A 25,289-nucleotide genomic window follows, 5' to 3' on the forward strand; every position below is an offset into this window, starting at 1 on the left:
TCTATAGAAATCTTTCTCCTGCTGCTCTGGCTGCAGGCCTGCACCCACCCCCCTTCCCCAGTCCCCGAGCCCGAGCAATTAACCACTAGGCATAGTTCCTGTGAACCCATGCGGAACTTCTTTTTGCAAATGTAAATGGATTATCATCAGTCTGTCATTTCACCTGTTACCATGACAACAGCCAGTTCACCCATGAGTCATCCATGAGGAGATGGCCCTGGGCTGAGATCCCCAGTTAGTTGGTTTCCTTTGCTTTAGCGTGGGTTTTATCTCCATGTTGTACTCCAGTGCTATTTCCTTCCTAGAACTCTGGGTTCCGTGAGTTTCTTAGATCTGTGGATCTATAGCTTTCAACAGATTTGTTTCTTCAAATATGTTTCCTGCTGTTCCTCCCCAGGAACCTCTTGTCTTTACCCTGACTTACTTTCTTTCTTTTTTGAGGAAGAGGGAGGGGACCAGTACTGGAACTTGAACTCAGGACTTGCTGCATACTATCCCTGAGCTTTTTTGCTCAAGACTAGCACTCTGTCACTTGAACCACAGCTTTGTTTTGTGGGATTTTCTTTTTTTGGTAGTTAGAGATAAAGAGTCTCATGGATTTTGCTGGGCACCAGTGGCTCACATCTGTAATCCTAGCTACTCAGGAGGCTCAGATCTGACGATCATAGTTCAAAGCCAGCCCAGGCAGAAAAGTCTGTGAGACTCTTATCTCCAATAAACTACTCAGAAAACTGGAAGTGGCGCTGTGGCTCAAGTGATAGAGCGCTTGCCTTGAGCTGAGGGACAGTGCCCAAGCCCAGAGTTCAAGCCCCACAACCAACAAAAAATAAAACACACACACAAAAAAACAAAAACAAAGAATCTTATGGATTTTCCTACCTGCGCTGTATTTGAACATCCGTGAGGTGTGACCCACTTCACCTGTGGTGTCTGTGCCTGGACAGGTGGAGCCATTTCACTGTGTCATCCTGGCCCAGGCCAAGCCGGCCTGGGGCTGCTGGCCCGGAGGGAGCTTCCTGTGGGCTGAAGCTCCTGACACTGTTCACCCCCCCCCCACGCCTGCCCCACCCGGGGTCACCTTGCTGTGTGCTTGCAGCTGCTGCCTGGGCTCAAACTTCCTCCTGAGGGTCACCAGAAGGTCACAGGGATGATCTCCTCTGGTTATGTAATAGTCTCCTAAAGCCACAGGGAGTGACAGCATGAAGGAGCCCGAGAGTCAGCTGGGGGTCATGTGGGGTTCAGCTTGCCACCACTAAGCGGTTCCGTGGGGTAGAACTCGCCGCAGTGATGGTGAAGCTGTGCGCCTGCGCCGTGGGTCTGCGCAGATCTGCACCATGCGCCTGTGCGCGGGGGGGGGGGGGGGGCGTGGCCTGCGCCATGGGGTCTGCACCTGCGCCATGAGTCCGCACCCTGCGCCTGCGCAGTGGGGCCTGCATCGTTGGTCTGAGCCTGCACCTGTGCTGTGTACTAGCGGCGTCTGAAATGAGGCCAGACAAGGAACTGAATTCGTTCTTTTGTTGGGCTTTAATCATTTCCCCTATAAATGTGGTTAGAGGCTTGACAGCTCTATGACAATCCAAAAGCCAGCTGTTAACAGGGTTAAGGCTGGGCAGGGAAGAGAGGGCATTAACCTCTGACCCACACTCGCCCAAACTCCAAGGCTGACGTCCCTCAGGCTGTGGTATCTGGAGCCCGGGGCGGGTAACTAGGGTTTGTGGGGGGCCTCAGGACAGCAGGGGGTCCTTCCTTCTGAGAAGAGGGATGTCGCTTTCCCCCCTCTAACCCACCACTCCTACTGACCATGGAAAGATCGCATGAGGGCAACAAGGAGGCCATGTGCAAGCAGGAGGAGGGCCGGGGCAGAGGCCTGACCTCGGCCTCCCAGCCTCCAGTCTGTGGACCTCCAGTGTCACCTGACCTTGGCCTCCCATTGTCAGTTGTGCTGGACAGCAGCCTGGTTGATGAAGACTAGGTTTTCTTTCTTCTTCTGGGTCTGGGCCTGGGCTCTGTCCCTCAGCTCTTCAGCTTAAGGCCAGTGCTCTACCACGTGAGCCACAGCGCCACTTGCGGTTTTCTGGTAGTTAATTGGAGATAGAGTCTCACGGACTTTCCTTCCTGGACTTGCTTTGAACTGTGATCCTCAGATCTCAGCCTCCTGAGTAGCTAGGATTACAGGCATGAGCCACCAGCACCTGGCAAGGCTAGGTTTTCTTAGCAAAAGTGGAGGTGGAGAGCTAAGCCCCTGGGGTGTGTGTCTCAGCTCCTGGGGTGACTTCACACACACCTATTTTTTACCCCACCGTTGAAGGACTCCTCCAGATAAAATGACAGCATGGCTGCTGGAGAAACTGTCCCTTGGGGTCTTTGTGCTGTATGGAGAGCAGGTGGGGACAAGAGTCATATGAACACATGGCCCCACCTGAGAGAGTAGCTACCGCAGACTAGGTGCCAAGAACAGATGTAACCCAGGGCACAGGTGGCCTATGAGAGGTCACAGCCTAGGATGGGTAGTACATGCCTTTAATCCCAGTACTCAGGAGGTTAAGGCATGAGCATGGAAGTTCAAGGCCAGCCTTGGCTACTAACAAAACCCTATCTCAAATATAGATAGGTAGATAGATGATAGATAAAATAGATATAGAGGACAGACAACAGATATAGATGATGAATGGATAACAGATAGATAATAGATGGATATAAATGATAGGTGATAGATAAATAATATAGATGACAAAGTGAAAGTGTTGTTCTGAGAACACATTACAGTAGCATTCTTGCAAAATCACTGCTTGTTAAAACCCTGAACAAACTTCTTCCTCTTTATGCATATCATAGACTAATGTGCAGGGCAGAGGCCAGGAGGCCTTTTCTGTAAAGGAGCCAGAGAACGTTCTAGATCTGGAGGGCCTCAGTTCTCCATCTGAGCTGCATATGGCTCTGTGTGTAACTGACCTAGTAGAGCTGTCTGCCAGGTGGGTCTGGATTCATCAGATGCAGTGCTTTAGGGTCCTGGTATTAAAATCTAATCTTCAGCCAGATGCTGAAGGCTTGAGCTGTTCCAGGTAGCAGGTGACATGCCAGCCACACAGCCAGCCCTGAGCTGAGGGTCAAGTCTGGTCTGTATGGAATTCACATCCCAGTGAGAGGACACATTTGTATTCATTATGACCTGTGTCACAAGTGCACAGCCTCATTTGCTCAGAGCCTGGAGGCTGGAGATGAGATTGGTGGAGGTTTGTGATGGAGGCTGAGGTGCTGAATGAGGCTCTTCTGGGCTGTGTGTCACCTGCCTTTCCCTCTGCGTGCACAGGATCAAAGGTCTCAGGTGCCTCTGCTCCTCTTCTAAGGGGACCTCATTTGACCTCTGTCCCCTGACTGGAGCTATGGTCACGTGGTATTTGAGCATCAGTGTTGGGGGGGGTTAGTGGGGCGTGACTCGGTACCCAGCAACCAGCACGTGAGGAGTTGGACAGATGACAGCCATCAGCTACCAGCTGGGAGACCAACAAAGGGGGCTGAAGGACAGCAGGTCTCTGAGGGGGACTGTGGAGCTGTCAATCAGCAAGAGCCAGCCAGGATCCCGCAGGGGGAGCGTGGGACAGGGGACAAAGATGAGTCCTGGCAGAGCTGGTGGGTATGGAGAGGCTTCGGGATTTTTGTGGGGGCAACACCTTGAAGCCATTGGGACAGGGCAGAGAAACCAAGTGACCGCTGTGGGGTGGGGACAGTAGGGGCCAGAAAGTGTGCGGGGATAGTGAGCCTTCTCCTAGATACAGCACCTGTTTTGCCCCAACCCTCCCTCCCACCCCTTCTTCCATGCTGAAATCAATGGAGTCAGTGCCTGTGTCCATGACTGTAACTGATTCTACTTACAAAATTCTAGAACCATCCAGCTCATTAGAAGACCCAGAAAGGGAGCTTCAACATTGTCTCCCCTGGGTCTTTTGTTTATCTTGTAAGAGTGTGTGTGTGTGTGTGTGTGTGTGTGTGTGTGTGTGTGTGTGTATTGTTCTGGGGCTTGAACTCAAGGCCTGGGTGCTGAATCGTGGTTTGTTTGCTCAGTGCTAACGTTTCTACCACCTGAGCCACAGCTCCATATCTGGCTTTTTGGTACTTAATTGGAGATAAGAATTTCACAGACTTTCCTGCCTGTGCTGGCTTCAAACCACAATCCTCAGATCTCAGCTTCTGAGTAGATAGGATTACAGGCTTGAGCACCAGTATTGGCTTTATAATTTTTATTTCTAATGTTTCAATGGAATAAGAGGCTGTGCCAACATCCGCACCTGCAACCTGTGTGGAAAAGCAGCAGAATAAACCCCTCTAACACCTGCTAATATCCAGGAGAGGAGAAGAAAAATAACCATTAAAAAAAAACCCCAAACCCACAAACTCATGAAAGTGAAACAGAGGCTCAGCCCCTAGCAGGTCAGATTCTATTCAGGATGGAAAAGGATAATTAAGGGGGTGGTGGCAAGAGGAGGGGAAAAGCCTCAGGCAGAGAGCTATAAGTTGAGCCAGACAGACACCACAACTCCACCCAGAGACAAGCAGCCTTCAGGACTGAAGCTTGGCTGTGGCCTGCACAATTTTCCCCATCTGAGCAAATCTGATTTTATCTGTGCCCCCTAAAGGCAGATAAAAGGGAGTCTGCTGCCCTTGGGCTTCAGCTTCTCACCCTGAAGCCTACAGAGGATTTCCCTCCCTCTGACTTCTTCGGACTTCCGTATCCGGACGGCCAGCCAGCTCTGCAGCCTCATGTTATTTAAATGAGCATCAATGCATACCTCTGCAGAATTCTCTGTGTGTTTACTTCTGGAGTTTTCCAGGCACAATACTTGGAGGTGTGTCTTGCTTTATGAATGGACCTTTATATTTTCCACTAAATAGTACGTTTGGGAATCTTTCCCATCCCCCGCTCCCCCCCCCTTTCATCTCTTGATTTCCTAGTATTGCACAGAAAGCTAGGCACCTGGTTTTCTTACTGGTTGTGGGAACCCCAGTTCTGGGCCAGGGTGAGCCGTCTTAGGTCTGTAGGCTTCGCTGTGGTGGAGGCTTACTTCTCTCCCTGTGGCATGGAGACCGTATCTCTCCTTGAGCCTGTGGCGAGCTGCGTCACAGGTATAGAGAGACAAAGAATGTAACCTCATGCTTCAGCTTCAGATACAAGAGCGATTGTCCCTCAGATACAAAAGCTGGTGTCCCTCTGGCCTCTTCTGGCTCCCCCAACCCCCCTTGGTGTCCCCAGGCTTGTAGGTACCTCCTTCCATCTCTGTCCCCCTTCCCCGAGGGCCCCTCTGTGATCCCATCTTCATCTCACCACCTCTAATAGAGTCTCCTTTGCTGGGATTGAGCTAGGACTTGAACCTGCCTCCTCAGGCCCCAGCATCCTCTATCTGGGCTCCCAGCTGAGCATTAGGAGACTGAGCGCTGCGTCCCCAAGATGGCTGGATTTGGCACAAATAGAAACTACCCAAGCAAGGGAGGTCAGTGGAGCCCCGAGCTCAGCTGGCTCCAATTAGTCTCAGTTGACAACGGCGGTGGCCCTGGCGGTCTGGACCTGGCCAAGTTCACCATGAAGAGGCCTCAGCCAGCGAAGGTCACCCTGTCCTCTTCCCTGTATAAACAGAACCCGCCACCCCCTTCCCCTGCCCAGCCGCACTGTATCTCTTTCAAAGATCTCCAAACACCCCAGCAGACCGTACCAAATTGACTTTATTGCTTTAAAACTAAGCCCTTCTGTCAGCTGCCGCCACCCTGCCCCAGGGAGGAAATCATAATAGATTTGTCTCTTCTGCAGCTTACACCTCTGTTCCTGGGCCATCGCTTAGCACCCCCATGGCCCATTTAGCCCTAGCTGAGTGATCTGAACGTGAGCCATATTAGGGGGTTTCTGGTAAGGCCTCAAGCCTGAGGGGCTGAGCTCCCAGTCCCCACTTCATAGCTTAGGATAGGAAACTGAGGCTCTAAGGAAGGAGGTGGCTGGGAGGAGCCAAGCTGGGGATAAGTGAGCAAGCCACCAGCCCAGAGCAAGCGAGAGATGCTGGAAAACTCAGCAATTGACAAAAGACTTGCAGTGCACCATTCAAAATAGTCAAAATGAACACAGAGGTTCCCTGGTGAGCAAATTATCACATTCTTAAGAATGACTCTGTGCGCACATGTATGTGTGTGTGCATATGTGTGTGTGTGTGTGTGCATGTGTGTATGCATGCCAAGAATTGGGCTTGAACTCAGGGCCTGGGTGCTGTCCCTCAGCTTTTTCACTCCAAGCTGGTGCACTACCACTTGAGCCACAGCTCTGCTTCTGACTTTTTGGTGGCTAAATGGAGATAAGATTTTCATAGGCTTTCTTGTGTAGGTTGGGTTTGAACTATAATCCTTAGAGCACAGACTCCTGAGTAGCTAGGATGACAGGTGTGAGCCTCCAGCAGCATCTCAGATTTTGTGACAGAATGGGCCAAGGAGAGGAGAGCCTGGTTCCAAGCCCAGGGCTGGGGAGGAAGAAGGAGGAAGATACTCCTCACCACTGGCTGTGCACACTTCCCCTGCCAGGCCCATGAGGGAGACCCATGGTGCACAGATGTCACGTGGTTGAGGCAGTCCTTGACTCCTTGGAACCCATGATGGAGACTCCTGGGGATGATGTATGGGGGAAGAGCAGGACAAGAAGAAACAGAAATTGCTCCCAGTGTTTGAGTCAGCTATTGCTGTATAACAAACTACCTGGGAGACTTAGTAGCTTAAAACAGCAACAGTATTTCCTTTCTCTCCATCTAGGCTTTCAGGGTTCAGCAGGGTGGTTTTTCTGCTCTTTTCTGCCAGTGCCCAGGGCCACTCAGGCAACCGTGCCTAGCCAAGTAGTCAAGATACCCAGGGAGGCCTGTGGGTACCTTGCTGCTGCCCCAGGCTGGGGTACCCTCATCCTCCTTCACTCTGACTCCTCTAGGGGTCCGGCCAGCTTCCAGGTAGCATGGCACAGGTGTCCATCCAAGGAAATGACAGGGAATGGCCAGCTCCCTGAGGGACTAGCTGGGCGATCAGAACATCACCTCTTCCTTGTGCGGTGGGTCAGAGTAAGGTGTAAGCAGCCTGGATTCACTCGGAGGGAAAAGGCTCACCCTTGGGAAGGGGAACAGTGTATGCAAAGCGGGGTCGGAGGGAATGTTAGGCAGTGCTGTGTGGGAACAGCCTTCATGGCCTGGCTCCAAAAACGCCTCCCAAATTCCCAGAGCAGCTGTTGCATGATGTCTCTGAGACTTGCCCCTGGCAGGATCTCTTGTCTACAGCTGTCCCTGGCCTTCTCCTGTGTGCCCATGTCATAGGAGACAGAACTGCTACTGAGGGAGTTATGTGCAGCCTGCTTGGTGGGTGAGGGTTTGGGCAGTATGAGTGTATGCTCAGCTGCTGTAACAAAGACCACGGCTAAGACCAAGGGGCTCTACAAGATGACAGCTTTGCTTCATCTGCTTCTTTGCTCCATGGTCCTTCCTTGTTGCTTCTTCTAAGGGTCTGGGTATCTCTGTCCCCTGGGGCTGACATAACAGAGTATCCCATACTGCGGCATGGATTCCTCACCACTCTGGAGTCTGGGGGTCCCTGTGGTCAGGTTCAGGGCAGGGCCAGCTCCCTGTCTCCTCACTGTCCCCCCTTGGCAGCAGGAGGAAGAGCTTTCTGGGGTCCTGTACTGGGGCACTGACCCCGTTTGTGACAGCTCCAGCCTCGGGGCCCAGCTTCCTGATGCACCACAGATTAGATTTCCACAGAAGAATTTAGAGAGACACATTCAGTTGTCAGCACTAGGATGTCACACACAGGGTGGGGAGTGAGATGAGAGGATGGGGTGGGACAGGACTGGACCGGACAGGGTGGCCTCAACACCATGAAAGCAAGGGCTGGACCTTGGGATCCATCCCTGGGCGTGGCCACCTTTGGTTCATGGAGACACCTAGCACGCATGTGTCTCAAGTGATGGTATCTGTGTCCCTTGACACTTCTGCACAGGATGGTCCCTCTGTGTGTGTGTGTGTGTGTGTGTGTGTGTGTGTGTCTGTGTGTCTGTGTCTGTGTCTGTGTATGTGAGATTGGGGGTTTGGGTTTTTTATCCGCTCTGAAGCTGTCACCAAACTGGCAAGCTGGCAGCAAGCAGCCCAGCCCCAGGACCAGCTTCAAGCCACTGAACTGTAGGCCAAGTGAGGTGGAGAGTTGAACGGCTAGGTGTGAGTCTGGGGAGGAAGAGAACAAGTACCGGCAGTGGAGGGGGCTTGCCTCCTTCCTGCTGGACCACCTCGTGTGTTCCCTAACCTCTCTGAGCTCCAGTTTCCTCATGGTGAGGGTGGACGATGGTTTCCATCTGCTCTCTTTTGTAAGAGTGAATGTTGTATTTAATACCTGCAAACACCCACTTCTGCTGGAGTCACCTCAAGGGCAGGAGCTGGCTCTTACTCCCCCTGTCTGTGCCCACAGACTAATTCTGGAGCAAACGTTTCTCCACATGGGTATTTGTGGGTAAGGGAGGGCCGAGCTGCTCAGCGATGCCTGTGGGGATGGCAGGGCTCGAGGGTGAGTCAAGCAGGCCGAGCCCAAGGACAGCTGGGTAGCCCAGCCCTCCTCTCCTGCCTGGTTCTTGTCATAGACACAGGTGCTTGCATTAGTCAGCTTTACATGACTACATCAGAATAGCTGGGGCAATTAACTTACAAAGAAGAAACATTGGCTCCTGGTTTAGGAGGTTCGAGTCCCACGTGGAGAGGACAGGGGGCTGGGACTCATTGCTTTGGGCCTCCGGCTGGGGCAGGCATCATGGCAGGAGCACATGATGAAACTATTACGCCTGAGCCAGGAAGCTGAGTGATCAGAATGTTCTCATGATCCTCTGGGAACATTCCCCAATGACCTCCTGCCAGGCCCCACCTTCCAGAGGCTCCCACACCTTTGCTTCGCCCTGCTTTGGGCATGAAGACTAGCACACCAGCGGGGGATTCAGCTATGCTGAACAACTTGCCACAGGCACAGTGGCTTAAAACAAAAGAAATTTGTGGCCAGGAGCTGGTATCTCACGCCTGCCATCCTAGCTACTCAGGAGGCTGAGATCTGAGGATCGCAGGGTAGGAAGGTCGGAGAGACTCATCTCCAATAAACCACCAGAAAACTGGACTGAGTCAGAAGGGCACTGACGGTAACTCGGGGTAGAACACGGTGTGTGAGTGAATTCCTCCAGTTCTCACAGTGGACCCTGCCACGTGGGGCTGGTTTTAGCATCTACTTGGCAGATGGGAAGACTGAGGCTCGTGGGGATACGACGTTGTACCGGGTCATTCAACAGCCAGCAGTAGGGGTAGAACTCTGCCAGGACAAAGTTTCATTTATCTTTATTTTTATGTGTATCAGTACTGTGACTTGAACTCAGTGCCTGGGCACAGTCCCTTAACTTTTTCATTCAAGGCTGGTGCTCTACCACTTGAGCCACAGTTCAGGTATTTGCTGGTTGGTTGGAGATAAAACTCTCCCAGACATTCCTGCCCAGGCTGGCTTTGAATTGCGATCCTCAGATCTCAGCCTCCTGCATAGTGAAGATGGCAGGTGTAATGCATTGGTGCCTGCCTGGCCTTAATGGTTTATTTTTAAAGATGCTTAGTCCTGTGGAAGGTTTGCAGAGATGAGGCAGAGTCCCTGAGGGACCAGCACACTTTGGTGGGAGACATGTCTGAATTCTGCTCCTGATTAGCAAGGAGTTGAGCAAGGCAACTGTGGGCCAGAAGAGCGCCACAGTGAGGTGGACCCAGGGTGGAGGTTGCTTTGGGGACGTGGGACCCAGAGGTCTCGTGTCTGGAGATGTGAGTGGTAGTATGCGCCTTCGCCCCTTGGTAACATTTCCTCATCTAGCAGAAGATGGAAACGAATCTAGAAGATCTAGATGCGATGGAAACGGAGTTACAAGATCCAGGCAGGGCTTGTAGGCACAGCTCATGGGTGCCCAGTGTGCGTCCAGCGCTGTGACATGCTCCCGAATGTGCCCGTCTGTCCTTCCCATTGCCACTGGTGGTGGGAGCAGGAGGAACAGCACCCAGATGCTGGGACCTGGAAATCATCCCACCTACGAAGGCAAATAAATCCAGCCGAGATGAAAAGCGAAGGTCTCAGCTGCTTAGGCCCCAAGCCTTTCAAAGCAACAGCGTGATGTGAGGTTGTAAGGCAAGGAATCAATTACGGCTGTCTGGGGATGGGGCTGTGCTTTGATCTGGAAGGGGGGAGACCGCTTTAAAGAGGGCTGGGTTTTTGCCTAAATTCTTTCTGTACCCTCTGGGTGCCTTCGACGGACCTACGTGGAATTTACAGGTCTATGGAAGGAGCTTAGTTCTTGCTGGCAGATGCTGGATGGAGTCTGCAAGGTGCCTTGCTTGGGTGGACAGATGTGGGATTTGCGGTCCTACAAGGCGATCTAGGATTGTCAGAAAGGTCACTGTGCAGAGTGACAAAGGGCTGGTGTGCTCTCTCTCTCTCTCTGACAAAATGTGTTTGGAGAACCTGTCTTTATCGCCAAGAGAGCATAGAATGGTTGTTCCCGGCCAGATGTTGGCTTCTGTTTGTCTTGGGGCAAGGCCCTGGGTCCCAGCACATGGTTCTTTCATTGCAGAACATGGGCTGATCTTCATGGGTTACCCTTCTGAGAACCCAGAAGAGGTGGTCGGCAGGAAGTCCAGTGCATTTGGTGTTGGGATCGGCTGTGGTCACTGATCTGTTTCTCCCGCACTGTTTCCAGTCAGGCAGGCAGTGCTCCTGATTCCTGTGATGGCATGGGTCACCGTACTTGGGCCAGGACTTCCTGTGGCAGCCAGAAATTAGTTCCAAGACCTGGCTCTGACACCCAGTCTGCACCCAAGCCCTGCTCAGTACCACGCCTGAAGGCCTATCTGACCAGTCCCAGTCCCGTATGTCACCTTTTATTTCTACCTCACTCATTGACCTCAGGGCTTTTGCACTTTTTGTTTCCCCATAACCTGGACCATCCATCCCATGCCCCCATTTCCATGTGGCTGGCTTTTCTCAACACTGCATCCTCTAAATGGCTTCCAAATGCCCTAAGCCTCCACTAATCTGAAATCAGCTAAAAGACTTGTTCAGTCCTGTGGTTGTGGGATGGCCTCCTAGTCCTGCCCTGCAGCTACGGCTGTGCCACAGGCTGGGTTTAGTGCAAATCCTCTGCAATGGTGACCGCAGGACAGCAAGCTGCTCTTCCTGGCCCTGCCTCTTCCTCTTCACCTCTCCACCTTTCCTCTTGGCCCCTCTCTTTCCTCTTGGCCCCTCTCCTTTGACGCCTCCCTCTCCTCTCGGCCTTATCCCTTGACCCCTTCCTTGTATTTTTGCCCCTCCCCTTTCTCATCATCCTCTCCTCTCCCTCTTGGCCCTCCCTCTTTCATCTTGGTCCTTCCTTTCCTCTTAGCCCCTCCCCTTTCCCTTTGCCCCTCCCCTTTCCTTTTCATCCCTCCCCCTCCTTACCCCTATTTGCCCTTGTGTGGTGGAGATGGGGTGATGGGCATCTCTAAAAGGGCATTCTCAGGAATGCGGGTTGTTTAACAACCAATTAAGTGTGCTTTATGCTACCTGTGAATGAGGCCATTGTGACAAGTAGCAAGCGTGGTGATTGAACCCAGATGTGGAGGGGCAGAGGCATGGGCTGGGCTGGCTGTGAAGGTGGCCATCAGGCCCTGAGGCCTGGCTGCTTGGGACAGAGAAGACACAGGCCCCCTGTCCCCCGTCCTTCCCCGAGCTGAGAACTTAGCCTCATATCCAGCAGCTTTGCCTTCTCTGGGCTCTGTTCTTTGACCTATCCTAACTGGGTTCTTTTCTTCCTCCCTCACCCCTTCCAGCTCTTTTCTGGTGTAGCTCATGGCCATGGTGGTGAACTCCATCAGCAACGGGTCCTAACACACAGGGAGCGCCTGGGTGCCAGGTGTCCATCAAACCCGGGCTGGCCTCTGCTCCTCCTCTCACACAATCCCCCCAAAACTTGCTTGGCTCCACTTTATGGATGGGGAAACTGAGGCTTAGAAGAGCCACCCGGGACTCACCAAATGTCTTCACCTAGAAGGCAGCTGCCCTTTCTCAGCATGCACTGTGCTGGTCTGTTATGGGCGCTCACTGGACACAACATGGTGGAGCGAGGCTGGGGGACTAGGGGGGCTGAGCTGCCTGCCTGCCTGGGCCTCCACCGCTGTGGGTTCTGGGTAAGGAGAAGACACTGAGGAGGCGGCCCATGGGGGTCTGTGGTCTGCTCTGCCACCTGCCCCTCTTCAACACGGACTACTTAGGGCACCTGGGTGGGCATGGCTTCCTGTCAGGCTCGCCTCTGCCTGCTCTGGCTTGTTTGTGCCTTGCCTGCGGCCTCCTCTCTGCCAGCTCTTTCTCACGGGTGTGCAGTCTGGTGTGCTCCAGCCATTGCCTCTGCTTCCAGCAGTGGTCACACTTGGCTGAGTTGGAGGATCCAAGCTCTTGGGAGTCGCCACAGACCTGACGGGACGGGACAGGCCTCCCTTTGCTGTGGGCCCAGTACAGGCACAACTGACATGAGGGTGCTTATTGCTGGGTTATCCCTGAGGCTATCCCATGTCACCATGGCGGGGGGGGGGGAGGGATAGCGTTAGGTGTCTGTGCTGTGTGTGCCCCACAGGTAGACTCAGCCCACCGAGCACCTGAGCCTTGGAGCTGGGCTGAGGCCTCCAGGGGACCTGCCCTCCTTGCTCCCTGGGGCTTTGGGGGGGGGTCCACAGACAACATGTGTGTAGCCATCAGCCCCTGGGGAAGGGTGAGTGCTGGGTAAACAGGTGTTATTTGTCTAACAATGGGTGAATGGCTGAAAGGCTTTCAAGGGCTTGGATGAAAGTTGAAGCCTGGCCTGTCCAGAAGAGGAGAGGAGAGTCTCCCATGTCATGGTCGGCAGAGGCCACCCAGACGACAGAAGATCAAGAAGGGGACATTCAGAGTCACCAGTAACAGAAATGGAATGTACTCAAGCTTGTGTGAGTCCTATCAGGAGGGTCAAATTCAGCAGGCGGCTCTGCAAAATGTGGGGGGGCAGACACTGGAATTCCTAACCAGCCTTGGGGCAACGAGGTCTGGGTTAGATCAGGACCAAATCAGCCCAAGGACACAGGCCAGGGGGTCCTCACAGCACCCTGCTGGGGGGGGGGCTCTAGGGGAAAGAGAGGGGAGGTCCAGGCTGAGGAGCCTCCGCCTGCAGGCAGGAGGGGTCTTTACCACTCTGCTGGGTGACAACAGGCAGAATACAATACTGTGCAGCTCAGTCTGCAAACTCAAGGCGATCACCCTGGAATCAACTTTATTTTCTGAGTTTTCACATAATTTCATTTCCAGACGCCCCCTCTGGGAGGCTGGGAAAGTTTCATCTCAGTCCTCTAGAGCATTCTACGAACTGGAGGTTTGACTGTGATTCTGCAAACCCACACAAGGTCCACTGTCTGGGTCCTGAGCTCCTTTGAGGTTGGGCCTTTGTGTAGCGGAATGTGTCACACCAGGGACAGGACAGTCTTCCATTGTTCTGACTTCCTTAACCCAAGGTCACAGCACAGAGACCTGTGGACCTGGACCACACCTGCAGCTGTAGGGGTAGTGATGGTGGTGGTGATGGTAGTGGGGTGTGTGTGTGTGTGTGTGTGTGTGTGTGTGTTGTTCTTTTTCTCTCCAATTCATTTATATATGTGATCTTCATTTAAAACTTGGGGTATCCTGCATAGAAATCCAGATTTCTGGCTTCTCTTGGAAAAGCAGCTCTGGCCACATTAGATTCACATTCTTACCCTGTCCTAAGTCAGCACCGTAAAAGCTGACAAACAAGACAACCACACATCCAGAGGTCTTTCCAGGGTAGGAGTTCTCATCTTTGATATACAGCTTTGCCATAGTAACTAGGACCAAAGAGACACCTTGAGTGAAAGAGGCTAGTGTAGACCTGCTGTTGCTTGTGTCTGGGCAAGCCTTGAGGATGGGGTGGGACCCCAGCGTATGGCACTGGGATGGGCACTGTGAACTTCCTGGGCCTTCATACACCCATCGTGAGATAGAGGCTGAAGGCCAGTGGAGTCATGCGCCTCCTTGTTCTCTTTCCCCACAGCTTCCTCTTCTCTTTTGGACATTACTTCAAGGCTGTTTCCTTCGGGAGGCCTTCCTTGACCTCCTCCTTCACAGTCAGAATTTAGGGCCCTTTTTATAAAGTGCCCCCAAGTTCATGAGGGTAGCAGCTGATTGGAAAATTCTCCATGTCCTTCTAGCAACTACCCAACACATGACTAGGGAGATTTGACTATGGACCCGGGCAAGTGTTTTACACAACGATGAGATATGTGGATAGCCACAAATTTGATAGCCACAGTTGGCTATCAGATATGGCCAGTGTCAATACAGAGAGGAATGAGCTGAAGTATCTTCATTTACTCATGTTTTACTCTCTTCCATAAGGGCTTTTCCTTTTTGGCTATCTTCTTTTAACCTCAAGAACTCCCTGTACCAATTTTTTTGGGGGTAGATCTGTTGTTCAGATTCTTAAGAATGCCTTGGTTTTTCCCTTCAGTTAGGGTGTTTGTTGTCTCTGGAAACAGAATTCTGGGCTGATGGTTCTTTCCATAATGCACTTGAGCCAATTCTCTCTAGCTCTCATAGTCTAGGGTAAGAAATCTGCTGTCATCCGAATCATTTCCCCTGAGACCAGCATGTTTAGTTTGCTTGAATTAATGAATGAATAAAACACTAAACATCAGGTCTGGGACTCTGGGCAAGTTGCATTCCTGGGCCTCAAGTTCTAGTGTGAACAGGTGCTGTACAAAAGGCCTAATCAGAGTGGTAATCCTGGCTACTTGGGAGGCTGAGATTGTGAGGATCATGGTTCCAGATCAGAAAAGTTCAGGAGACTCCATTTCTCTATAGGAAAGGTGGATGTGGTAGTGTATACTTGACATTCCAGCAAGGATGAGAAGCCCAAAATAGATGGACTGTACCCAGGTTCACTCCTGGGCAGGAAGTGAGGCCCTTTCTCAAAAATAACCATTGAAAAACAGGGCTGTGGCTGAGAGTGAGGCCTGAGCGGTAGAGCACCCACCAGCCTAGCAAATGAAGTAACAGAGTATCAATACATCCAGCAACATAAAGAGCCTCTAGAGCATCCTGCTAAGTGAACACGGCCAGACACAAGTACATATGCATACTGCGTGACCCCCGTTCCGTAAGTTTCTAGAAAAGCTTGTATTGAATCAGTAACAGTCCAGCAGGGACTTGATGGTAGGGGAGGGGACTGACTACAAACAGGCCTTTGGGACCCTTGGGAATGGGGATGGGCGTAGAAATGCTCAAAGTCTAGATCCTGAGGATACTTGCACAATGATACCAATTTAAAGCTCTCTGAACTGGCTGTAACAGTGGCCGCTTTTGCCATCTGAGAACCATAGCAGAACAGATCATCAGATGCAGCAGGTCTGAGAAGAGACTCTACCCCGACGGCTCATCCTTGCATGTGGCTGGCCCCAGCCCCTGAGCCCTTCCATCTCCTTCCCCTTGAGTTGAGAATAGTGCCTGCTTTGCCTGCCAGTGACTTCTGTCTAGCTCCTTTCCCATTGGCCGTTGTCCTGCATTTCCAACCTGCTCATTTGCACTGTTGGGGCCTTTGCTTTTTTATTGTTTCCTGATGTTCTTTGCTGGGAACAAGTTTGTGTCTTATCATTTATGGCTCATCTCAGAGCTCTGTGGCAAAGTAAAAGAAAAAAAAATTATCCAGGTGCATGAGACCTCTGGGTATATAAGGTATACCTTATATACCTTTCCTTCAACCTCAGATTATTTCAGAATAGGAAATTCACATGCTTTTCAGGCCCCAGAAGGTTTGCTTTGTGACTTAAATCTGAGCAATGCTCTGTTTCTCCTTCAGCAATATTCGGCATGGTAGAATGTTCTCTGAGGTAGATGTTTGCCCAACAATGGAAATGGACCTAAAGTCACCAAAATAAGCCCTTCAAAATGGTTAAGAGGGGAAGTTTTATGTCACATGCATTTTACCATAATTTTTTTGTGTATGTGTGGCAGTCCTAGGGCTTGAACTCAGAGGCCTGAGCACTGCCCCTGAGCTGTTTACAGCTGAAGGCTGGCACTCTACCACTTGAGCCACAGCTTTACTTCCTGCCTTTTGGTGGTCAGTTGCAGATGTGTCACACAGATTTTCCTGCCCGGGCTGGCTTTGAACCATGAGCCTCAGATCTTAGCATCCTGAGGAGCTAGAATTAATTACAGGCATGAGCTACCGTATCCAGCCATATTTTTTAAGTAAACCATTAATTAAAAATATTGCTATCAAGCCTGGTGCCAGTGGATCATTCCTGTAATCCTAGCTACTCAGGAGACTGAGATCTAAGGATTACTGTTCAAAGCCAGCTGGGGCAGCAAAGTCCCTGTGAGACTCTTATCTCCAATTAACCACTCAAAATCTGAAAGTAGCACCATGGCCAAGTGGTAGAGTGCTAGCCTTGAACATAAAAGAGGCTCAGGGACAGAGCCCAGGCCCTAAGTTCAAACCCACAACCCACAACAACAAATTCTTATCAAAGAGTCAGAATGTGCTGTGTGTACCACTTTTTTCTTTCTCATGGCCTCCGGTCTCAGGGTGGCACCTGGCTTTGTCACTCCTCCTACTCCCTCCCTGAAGGAAAAAGCTCATCAGTCCCTTGTCTCCCTGTCCCCTGCAGGCACGGCAGGGCTTTATCAAGGCACCAACGGGCTCGGCAACGCAGCTGGATTCGGGGGCATGCACCAGGTTTGTTGGTTTCTTCCTCTCCATGCTCCCCAACATGGTATATTCCACAGCTCTCCCAAACACACACTGTCCCCACCAGAAACTGGCCTCGGCTCTGGCTTTGGAGGTTCCAGGGGCCAGATTGTGCAAAAGGCCAGTGGAAGGATCTACTAAGAACACCTCCAAGATGTCTGGTCCTGCCCTGAGCCCCAGGCAAGCGTGAACCCTGTGAGTATAAGCATGTTCTTTTTCCAGAGCCTGGGCCTCACCAGGCAGTGGTGTCTTGCTGACCTCACCCTGTGCTGAGACCCCATACAGCATGGGCTTCACAAATGCAGTAAAACCAACCAAGGCCAGTTGGATATTGACCATCATTGCAATTCCCTCCATTCCCTTAGAGTGTCTGTTAAAATTCACCAGCATAGGGCCAAGCATGGTGGCTCAAGCTAAAATCTTAATCATTTGGGAGGCAGAGATCAGGGATCATGGTTCAAGGCCAGCCCAGACATTAAAATTTATGAGGCTCCATCTCATGCTGATGGATGCTCATCCCAGCGATGGGGTAAGCACATCAGCTCAGCACAGAAGCTCTCACCTGTCATCCCAGAAACACAAGGAAGCAAAAATAGGAGGAGTGCAGTCCAGGCTGGCCTAGGCCTCAAAATAACCAACCAACACAAAAATGACTGATGGAGAGGTTCACGCGTGGAGTACTTCCCTAGCATGTGTGAGGCCCAGAATTCAAACCCTAGTACCCTGCCCCCCCCCCAAATTAATCCTCATAATCCCAGCCCTTGGAAATCAGAAGCAGGAGGGTGTTGATGGCGAGTTCAAGGCCATCCTGAGCTCTATAGTGAGACCCTTCTCAAAAAGGGAAGGGAGAAGGGGCTGGGAAGGTGGCTCAGTGGTAGAGCGCTTGCCTTGCATGCATGAGGCCCTGGTTCGATTCCTCAGTACCACATAATCAAAAAAAAAAAGCAAAAAGCCAGAAGTGGTGCTGTGGCTCAAGTGGTAGAGCGCTAGCCTTGAGCTGAAGAGCTGAGGGACAGCGCCCAGGCCCAGAGTTCAGGCCCCATGACCGGACTCCCCCCCAAAAAAGGGGGGGAGAGGTGTGTGGGCATGCCAGCTACTCCATGCATACCTATCCTGTGAGTCTAAAATTATTTCTAAACAAAAGGTTCATGTAAATCTGAGCTGTCCTCTAGTTAATCGTGGACTGAAGAATCTAAACAACTTGACTTGGAAAATACAAAAGCTGTGTGAAAGATTTTTGTAGATATCCAGCGAACTGAAATCTAGCCAGCTTAGATAAAATGCTTACAAGTGGAACAGTGCTTCAGAAGGGGTTCCTAATTCTGAATGTTTATCCATTTTACCATAAGACCTTCTGGCAGCAAAGTCCGCTGGAGATCTGACTCCCTAGGCCTGGGCTGAGCCCAGGACCATGAATTTTCTAGGTGTGTCCCCTGAGGTGGACAGCCGCTGGCTGCTGGCTAGTGGTGGCCGGGTGGGCATAGCCTGGTTGATGGGGACTGGGGAGAGCCTGTGACCACTGCTAAGCTTGACCAAAGTGAATGGTATGACTGAATTGGGCTCCGTGACTTCTGAATAGAATGTTCTAGATGCAGATGCTCTGCAGGGAAGGTCTGTGTGCATCTGTTTGGCTTAATTGCAACCTCCCAGCATAGGTAGTCTCCTGGCAGTCTTTGTCGTTCCTTGATTTAGTTCATATTTATGGAATTACTGAAGATGCCAGGCCCTGTATTTGTTGCTAGGGACACACTCCTGTCCAGCAGGGTCACCTGCTGACCTTCTGCTGCCTTGGCTGCGTACACAGGGCAGGCAGGGAGTGCCAGTGAGTGGCAGTCCAGGAGTAGCCTCAGGAAGGACTGGGCTGACATGCCAGAGCTCCAGTGCTCTGCCCCCCCAACCCCCCCATCCCCCCCCCAAGAGGCAGACCTGAATGGGCTTTTCCCTCTTAGCAGGACCCCACACACACACCCTCGGAAGAAGCGATGCCCAGTGCCCACCCACTTCTCTTCCCCCCACTCCTGAATCTCCTCTTCCCACCCCTGCTCTTGGAGTCTGCCTCTGAGAGCCCAGATGGGGCCAGGGACAGCCCCTGCTGCCCCAGGCTTCTAGTCTCCTAGGAGACAAGGTGGCCAACCCCGTCAGCCCCACTCACTCCTTCTTGGTTTTCGATTTCTCTTTCAGGACTATCCCTCCTACCCCAGCTTCGCTCAGAGCCAGCACCCCCAGTATTACAGTGCGTCCTACAGCGCCCCCTATGTCCCTGCCAGCAGCATCTGCCCATCACCCCTCTCCACGTCCACCTATGTCCTCCAGGATGCTCCTCACAGTGTCCCCAGCCAGGGATCCGAGCCGCTGGCAGGTAGGTTGTCACTGAGGTCGTCCTCCACAGCAGTGGTCTCAGCCCCCCGAGGAAGGAGGGGCCTGAACCCACATTTCCACTGGGAGGAGTGGGTTCCATCCTCAGATGTTTTAACCTCTGTGCGTGTGTGTGTGTGTGTGTGTGTGTGTGTGTGTGTTGCATCCATGTTTAAAAGTGGAAAACTTTTGCCTGGCACTGGTGACTCATGCCTGTAATCCTAGCTACCCAGGGGGCTGAGATCTGAGGATCACAGTTCGAAGCTAGGCTGGATGGGGGAATCCGTGAAACTCTTTGCTCCACTAAACTACCAAAGAAGCTGGAAGTGGCACTGTGGCTCAAGTATTAAGAGTACTAGGCTTGAGCAAAAGAAGCTTGGGGACAGTGCTTAGATCTTGGGGTCAAGCCAGGACTAGTGCGCGCGCGCACACACACACACACACACACACACACACACACACATCCATTCACGCACAAGAGCCAGGTAAGCCAAGCACAGTAGCACACGCCTGTCATCCTAGCTGCATGAGAGGTAGCGATCAGGAGGATTGTGATTCCACTCCAGCCCAGGCAGAGAAGTCCCTGAGTCTCCTCAACAGAAAAAGTTGGGCATGATTGTGGATACATCATCCCAGATTTTGCAGGAAGCTGAAAATCAGGAGTATCACAATCTGGGCATATACTCAGGAAGGAATTGAGATCCTATCTCAGAAATAACCAATGCAGAAATTGACTGGAGGTATAGCTCAGTGGTTAAGCAGCTGTGTAGCAAGAGTGAGACTCTGGGTTCAATCCCTGGTACTGCCGAAAAGAAAAAAAAATGTGATTTAGAGACATATCTGTGCTAATACATCCTCTGTGAACTCTTATCATAGCTGAGAAAGATGCAGAACCTCATGTAAATTTGAGCTTGAGTTTTTCTGTAAGTGTAAGTGGTTTGATGCCCGTTTTTGTGGGAAACGGGGATCTGGAGCCTGCTTTAGCAGCATGGACACATTCTCATCTGGAGCATATGGAGCACTTACTGAGACAGTCTCCTCTTCGGGCCCATAAAACAAGTTTCCGTACGTCCAGCAGAGTCAAAGCTGTCAAAGTGTGTGCTCTGACAGCAGCAGAATTAAATTACTAATAAATAGCTGAAATACTTCTGGGACATTCCCAAATGTTTGGAAGCTCAATACATACTTGCACATAATCTATGAGTCAAAGAAAGCATGAGAAGGAAATTTAAAGGTACATTAAATTGAGTGAAAATGAAAACACAGCATTTTGGAATTTATGGAAAGTCATCAAGCAGTAGTTAAAAGGAAACTAAATGCCAACATTAGAAAAGAATATAAGTTATAAATTGGGCGCTCACACCTGTAATCCTACTTAGGAGGCTGAGATCTGAGGATTATGATTTGAAGCCAGCCGGGCAGGAAAGTCCATGAGACACATCTCCAGTTAATCACTGTGGCTCAAGTAGTAGAGCACTAGCCTTGAGCAAAAGGAGCTCAGGGACAGTGCCCAGGCCCAGAGTTCAAGTCCCAGGACCGGGAAAGAAAGTAAGGATGGAAAGGAAGGAAAGAAGGAGGGAGAGAGGGAGGCAGGGATGGAGGGAGGGAGGAAGGTTGGGAAGGAAGGAAGGAAGGAAAAGAAAAGAGGTTACAAGCCAAAAACCTCATCTTACACCTGAAAAAAAAAAAAAACTAGAAAAAGCCAGGCATTGGTAGCTTACATTTGTAATCCTAGTTACTCAGGAAGTTGAGATCCAAGCCTTGATGGAGAAGTTTGTAAGACTCTTATCTCCAGTTACTCAGCAAAAAGGCAGAATGGAGGTGTCGCCCAAGCGGTAGAGTGCTAGCCTCGACTGGAAAAGCTAAGGAAAAGCTCCCAGGCTGTGAGGTCAAGCCCTGGTACTGGTACCAAAAGAGAAAGAAGAGCAAATTAAACCCAAAGCAAACAGAAGGGAGGCATAACAAAGGTCAGAATGGAAATCAATGAAATCTGAAGACAGAAACACAGAAGTAAATTGACGCAGAGGGAGTGGTGACACCGGGGCCCGTGCTGTGTGCCACCACGGGGCAGTCTGTCTCTGTCTCTGTCCAGGGGGAGTGGTGACACCGGGGCCCGTGCTGTGTGCCACCACGGGGCAGTCTGTCTCTGTCTCTGTCCAGGGGGAGTGGTGACACTCAGGCCCGTGCTGTGTGCCACCACGCTTCAGTCTGTCTCTGTCTCTGTCCAGGGGGAGTGGTGACACTCAGGCCCGTGCTGTGTGCCACCACGCTTCAGTCTGTCTCTGTCCAGGGGCTCACACTCAGACTTCAGATATGAAGATCATTACATAAAGTTAATTATAGCTCTCCAGAGACCCCTCCCTTGCTTCCTCCAAGTTCTGAGACCTTCAGTACGTAGCAGCTCATTTGTGTAATGTCTGTGGGTGTGGTGAGGTCTGGGATCCCCAGTGCCACGGGACAGCGTCAGCTCTATGGGTGGAGGGAAGATGGTGACCGTGGCAAATGGCATGCCAAGAACGGTTTTAACCCTGTGACCTTTGCCCCCTCAGGCGGTATTTGGGGTCTGCCTCTTTGGAGCTGGAGGATGTTATTGGGGACCCCTGTGATATTTCCTGGGGAGAGACTCCCAGCCTGGCCTCTGATCCATCCTCATCCTCTTTCTTACTCCAGGTGAATTCAACACCCACCACGTACCTTCCACACCCCCAAAGGAGGGAGATCCTGACAGGCCGCCTCGGGCCTCCGACGGGAAGCTCCGGGGCCGCTCCAAGAGGAGCAGTGACCCCTCCCCAGCGGGGGACAGTGAGATCGAGGTGAGGAAGGGCTGGCTGCAGGGTGAGCAGATGTCTGTGGCCAGGGATAAGTGAGCTCCCAGGGAGACAGGGAGAAAAAAGCTCAGCCTCATGGAACTATGCTGAGAGAGCAGACTCGGGGAGGACGGCCTGCAGCTGGGAGGGACAGGATGGATGGGACACTGCCTCAGTGGCCTCAGAGCCCCTGGTGGGCCTGCTGGACCCTTCCCAGAGTCTACAGTAGGCAGGGGTCAGAGTTCACGTGTGTGTTACAGATGCCCAGGGGAAGCCGATGCCCACACTGCCCCTGTCTCTCTGCCCCAAGCCCCTGGGAAAGGCAAGGGGCAAGGCCTAGCTGGATTGGCTGGTGTGGTTCAAACACCTGGTGCTGTGGCAGAGTCCTCAGAGTGCTTTGTGGACTACAGGTGCCCCCGCACCCCCCCCCCGTGCTCCTCTGAAGATGTGGCAGGATGGAGGAGTAGAGGTGGGACTGGGGTGGCTTTCAAATGTAGGCCTGCTAGGCATGGGGGATCACGCTACTTGGGAAGGAGAGATTAGTGGATTGTGGTTCAATGCTAGTCCAGGCAAAAATGGTTTGTGAGACTCCATCTCAATCAGTGGCAGGTAGGATAGTGACCACTTGTTGTCTTGGCTACAAGAGAAGTACAATGCCTAGGCTTAGTGACACAGGCCTGTCATCTCGGGTGACATAGGGAGGCACAGGAAGATTGCAGCCAGGCTGTCCTGATAACCAATGCAAATACAGGCCAGAAGCCTTCCTAGCAAGTGCAAGACCACGAGTTCAAATCCCAGCACCACCATTCCCCCCGCTCCCTCCCCAAAATACTCAGGTACCTGGAAGCATCTCAGATGCCTTTTCAGCCTTTCTGTGTTCTGTGGTCTCGGGTTGGATCCTGACCCAGACACATGTCACCATCACCTTATCCTCAATCAGCACTCTAAATCCTCAGGCAGCGCTCCAGATTCCTGGGGAGGAGACAGGCGTCTACCCTTCACGTCTTCCTGTAGCCCAGGCAGAATGCAGCCAGCCTAGGCCTAGGCCCACACTTGCAACAACGAAGCAAATGAAGGGGAATGCACCAGATGCTGAGATCCCCGCAGAGTGGCCGCTGATGTGCAGCTAGCGTCACCGCGTGCTGGTCACCGCAGAAGGCATGACACGTTTTGAACAAACACCGTGTTCATTCCTGATGACTAGTGAACCCTCTGTGGGACACCAGCTGGGCCTCTACTGGGCAGTCCTCCTACCTCAGCCTCCCCGAGTGCTGGGAATGTGCCACTGTGTGTGCTGCCTTCACTTTTGTTTTTGCTTTTAATTTTTGTGTGTGTGCATCTGTGTGTCAGTACTGGGGCTTGAATTCGGGACCAAGATGCTGTCCCTGAACATTTTTTACTTGAGACTGTGCTCTGCCACTTTAGGCACACCTTAGCCACACTTCAACTTTTTGCTTGTTAAAAATCTCACATGACTTTTCTTCCCCTGGCTGGCTTAGAACCCCAATCCTCAGCTCTCAGCCTTGTGAGTAGCTAGAATTACAGGTGTGAGCCATCAGCACCTAGCTTCCCCCATTCTTAAGAACACATCCTCCAGTGAGGAGAGCCTGTTCAGTTCTGTCAGGGACTTTGGATCTTGGCCAAAGGCAGGAAGGAAATTGGCCAGCTGAAGTTGCCGAGCTCTAGAAAGCACAAAGCTGCTCGAATACTAATGCCCTCCCCCCCCAAAAAAAACCCCATTCAGTCACCTACCTTTACTCCTGCTCCTGGCCAGGGGTAGGAGAGGAGAGACATGTTTCCATGCAACTGAGATGGAAAAGGGGGGGGGTGGAAGTCGGAGACCTTGGAGTGGTATTCTTCTAGAAACATCTGCTTCTGCTTCTCCATCCCAGAGTGAGTGCCACTGGGTGAGGACAGCCAAGAAGTGTGAGCCTGGCTTCACCCTGGGCTTAATGTCAGTGAGGAGAGCTGGCCTGCATGGCACCATCTAAGAGTTTGGCACTTCTGTTCATGGGCGAAGCCCACAAGAGAGAAATAAAGTCGAAGTAGAAAGGAGGGAAATTCTGGGTGAGTGTGGGTTCAATGCCTGCAATGGTTTGATTTGAGCTGGCCTAAGTGAAAAAGCAGAACTATTTGAAGGCCCAGGGACAAGGGTACAGCAGAGAGTCAACGAGATACTAGAATGGGACAGAAATGCACATGTACCTTCCCTTCCCACAGGCCAGAGAAAGTTCTAGAAGCATGGTGTCCTTGCACCAGTCCAGCACTGGTGCCCAGCCAGCTCTCCTTTGAGCCACCTGGCCCTACCTCACTGGACTGACAGGGGTCCTGAGAAGAGCTGGCCTCCTGCACACCCACTATTTGTTCCTGCCCTTCTGAGACCCCCGTCCCTCCATTCCTACAGCCACACAGCCCCCACCACCCTCAGAGATACTTCCTTTCTAGATTCCAGGTTTCAGTCTTCCCCCTGCAATAAAGAAGGTCTGGACACACGTGTTCCCAAGTGTGGAGGCCTGGGAAGCAGAGTGAGGCAGGATGGCATTGGGAGCCACGCCCTGAGGGGATTTAGCTGGAGGCAGCGTGAGGCTGAGATCCAAGGATCCTGGTTTGAAGCCAGCCCAGGCAGAAGAGTCCAGGAGCCTTATCTTCAGTTATCCACCAAAAAGCCAGAAGTAGAGCTATGGCCCAAACGGTAGAGTGCTAGTCTTGAGCAAAAAAAAAAAAAAAATTGCTTAAGGATTGTGCCCAGGCCCTGAGTTCAAGCCCCAGGACTGGTACACACACACACACACACACACACACACACACACACACACACACACACACACACACACACACACACACACACACACAGCATCTGTAGCTAAAATCTCTAAGTTTAACTGATTCAAGCTGTCTAGCCCGATGCTTTAAGACCTAGTGTATTGGAACCCCAGGAGGATTCTTCTAAGATGGTGGCTTTATAGAACTTAAAATAAGAAATATACTCAATATGTGACCCACCCCACACATGCATTAGAAATATCACCAGACCAAAAAAACTGCAGCTCTATTAATTGCTTCCCGAACCTCTGTACTAGAGAACCTAGGAGGTGAATTTGCCTTTTGTATTCTAGAAGCTTCTCTTTACTTCTAACAGCATAGCACATGCCATTGTATACATATAGCATTAGCCTCCAGAGAAATTTGAAAAGTGTCTATTCCAGGAGAGACTTTCCCCCTCAACACTGGCTACCAGAAGGAGGAGGAGGAGGAGGAGGAAGAGGAGAGGGGGGAGGAGGAGGAAGAAGAAGAGGAGGAGG

At 51.7% G+C, this 25,289-nt stretch overlaps 1 protein-coding gene across 1 annotated transcript in view; it reads left to right on the forward strand.

Moving 5' to 3' along the window:
* Eya2 (EYA transcriptional coactivator and phosphatase 2) overlaps positions 1–25,289 on the forward strand; it is a 77,556-nt gene that overhangs the window by 20,889 nt on the left and 31,378 nt on the right. Inside the window, exons 10-12 of the mRNA XM_013010736.1 lie at positions 16,746–16,813; positions 19,007–19,184; positions 21,851–21,993. Of these exons, the coding sequence (XP_012866190.1) occupies positions 16,746–16,813; positions 19,007–19,184; positions 21,851–21,993 (389 nt within the window). The remainder of the gene's footprint in view (positions 1–16,745; positions 16,814–19,006; positions 19,185–21,850; positions 21,994–25,289) is intronic.

This window comes from Dipodomys ordii, unplaced genomic scaffold, assembly GCF_000151885.1.
Source record: "Dipodomys ordii isolate 6190 unplaced genomic scaffold, Dord_2.0 Scaffold13, whole genome shotgun sequence".
Lineage (NCBI taxonomy): Eukaryota > Metazoa > Chordata > Mammalia > Rodentia > Heteromyidae > Dipodomys > Dipodomys ordii.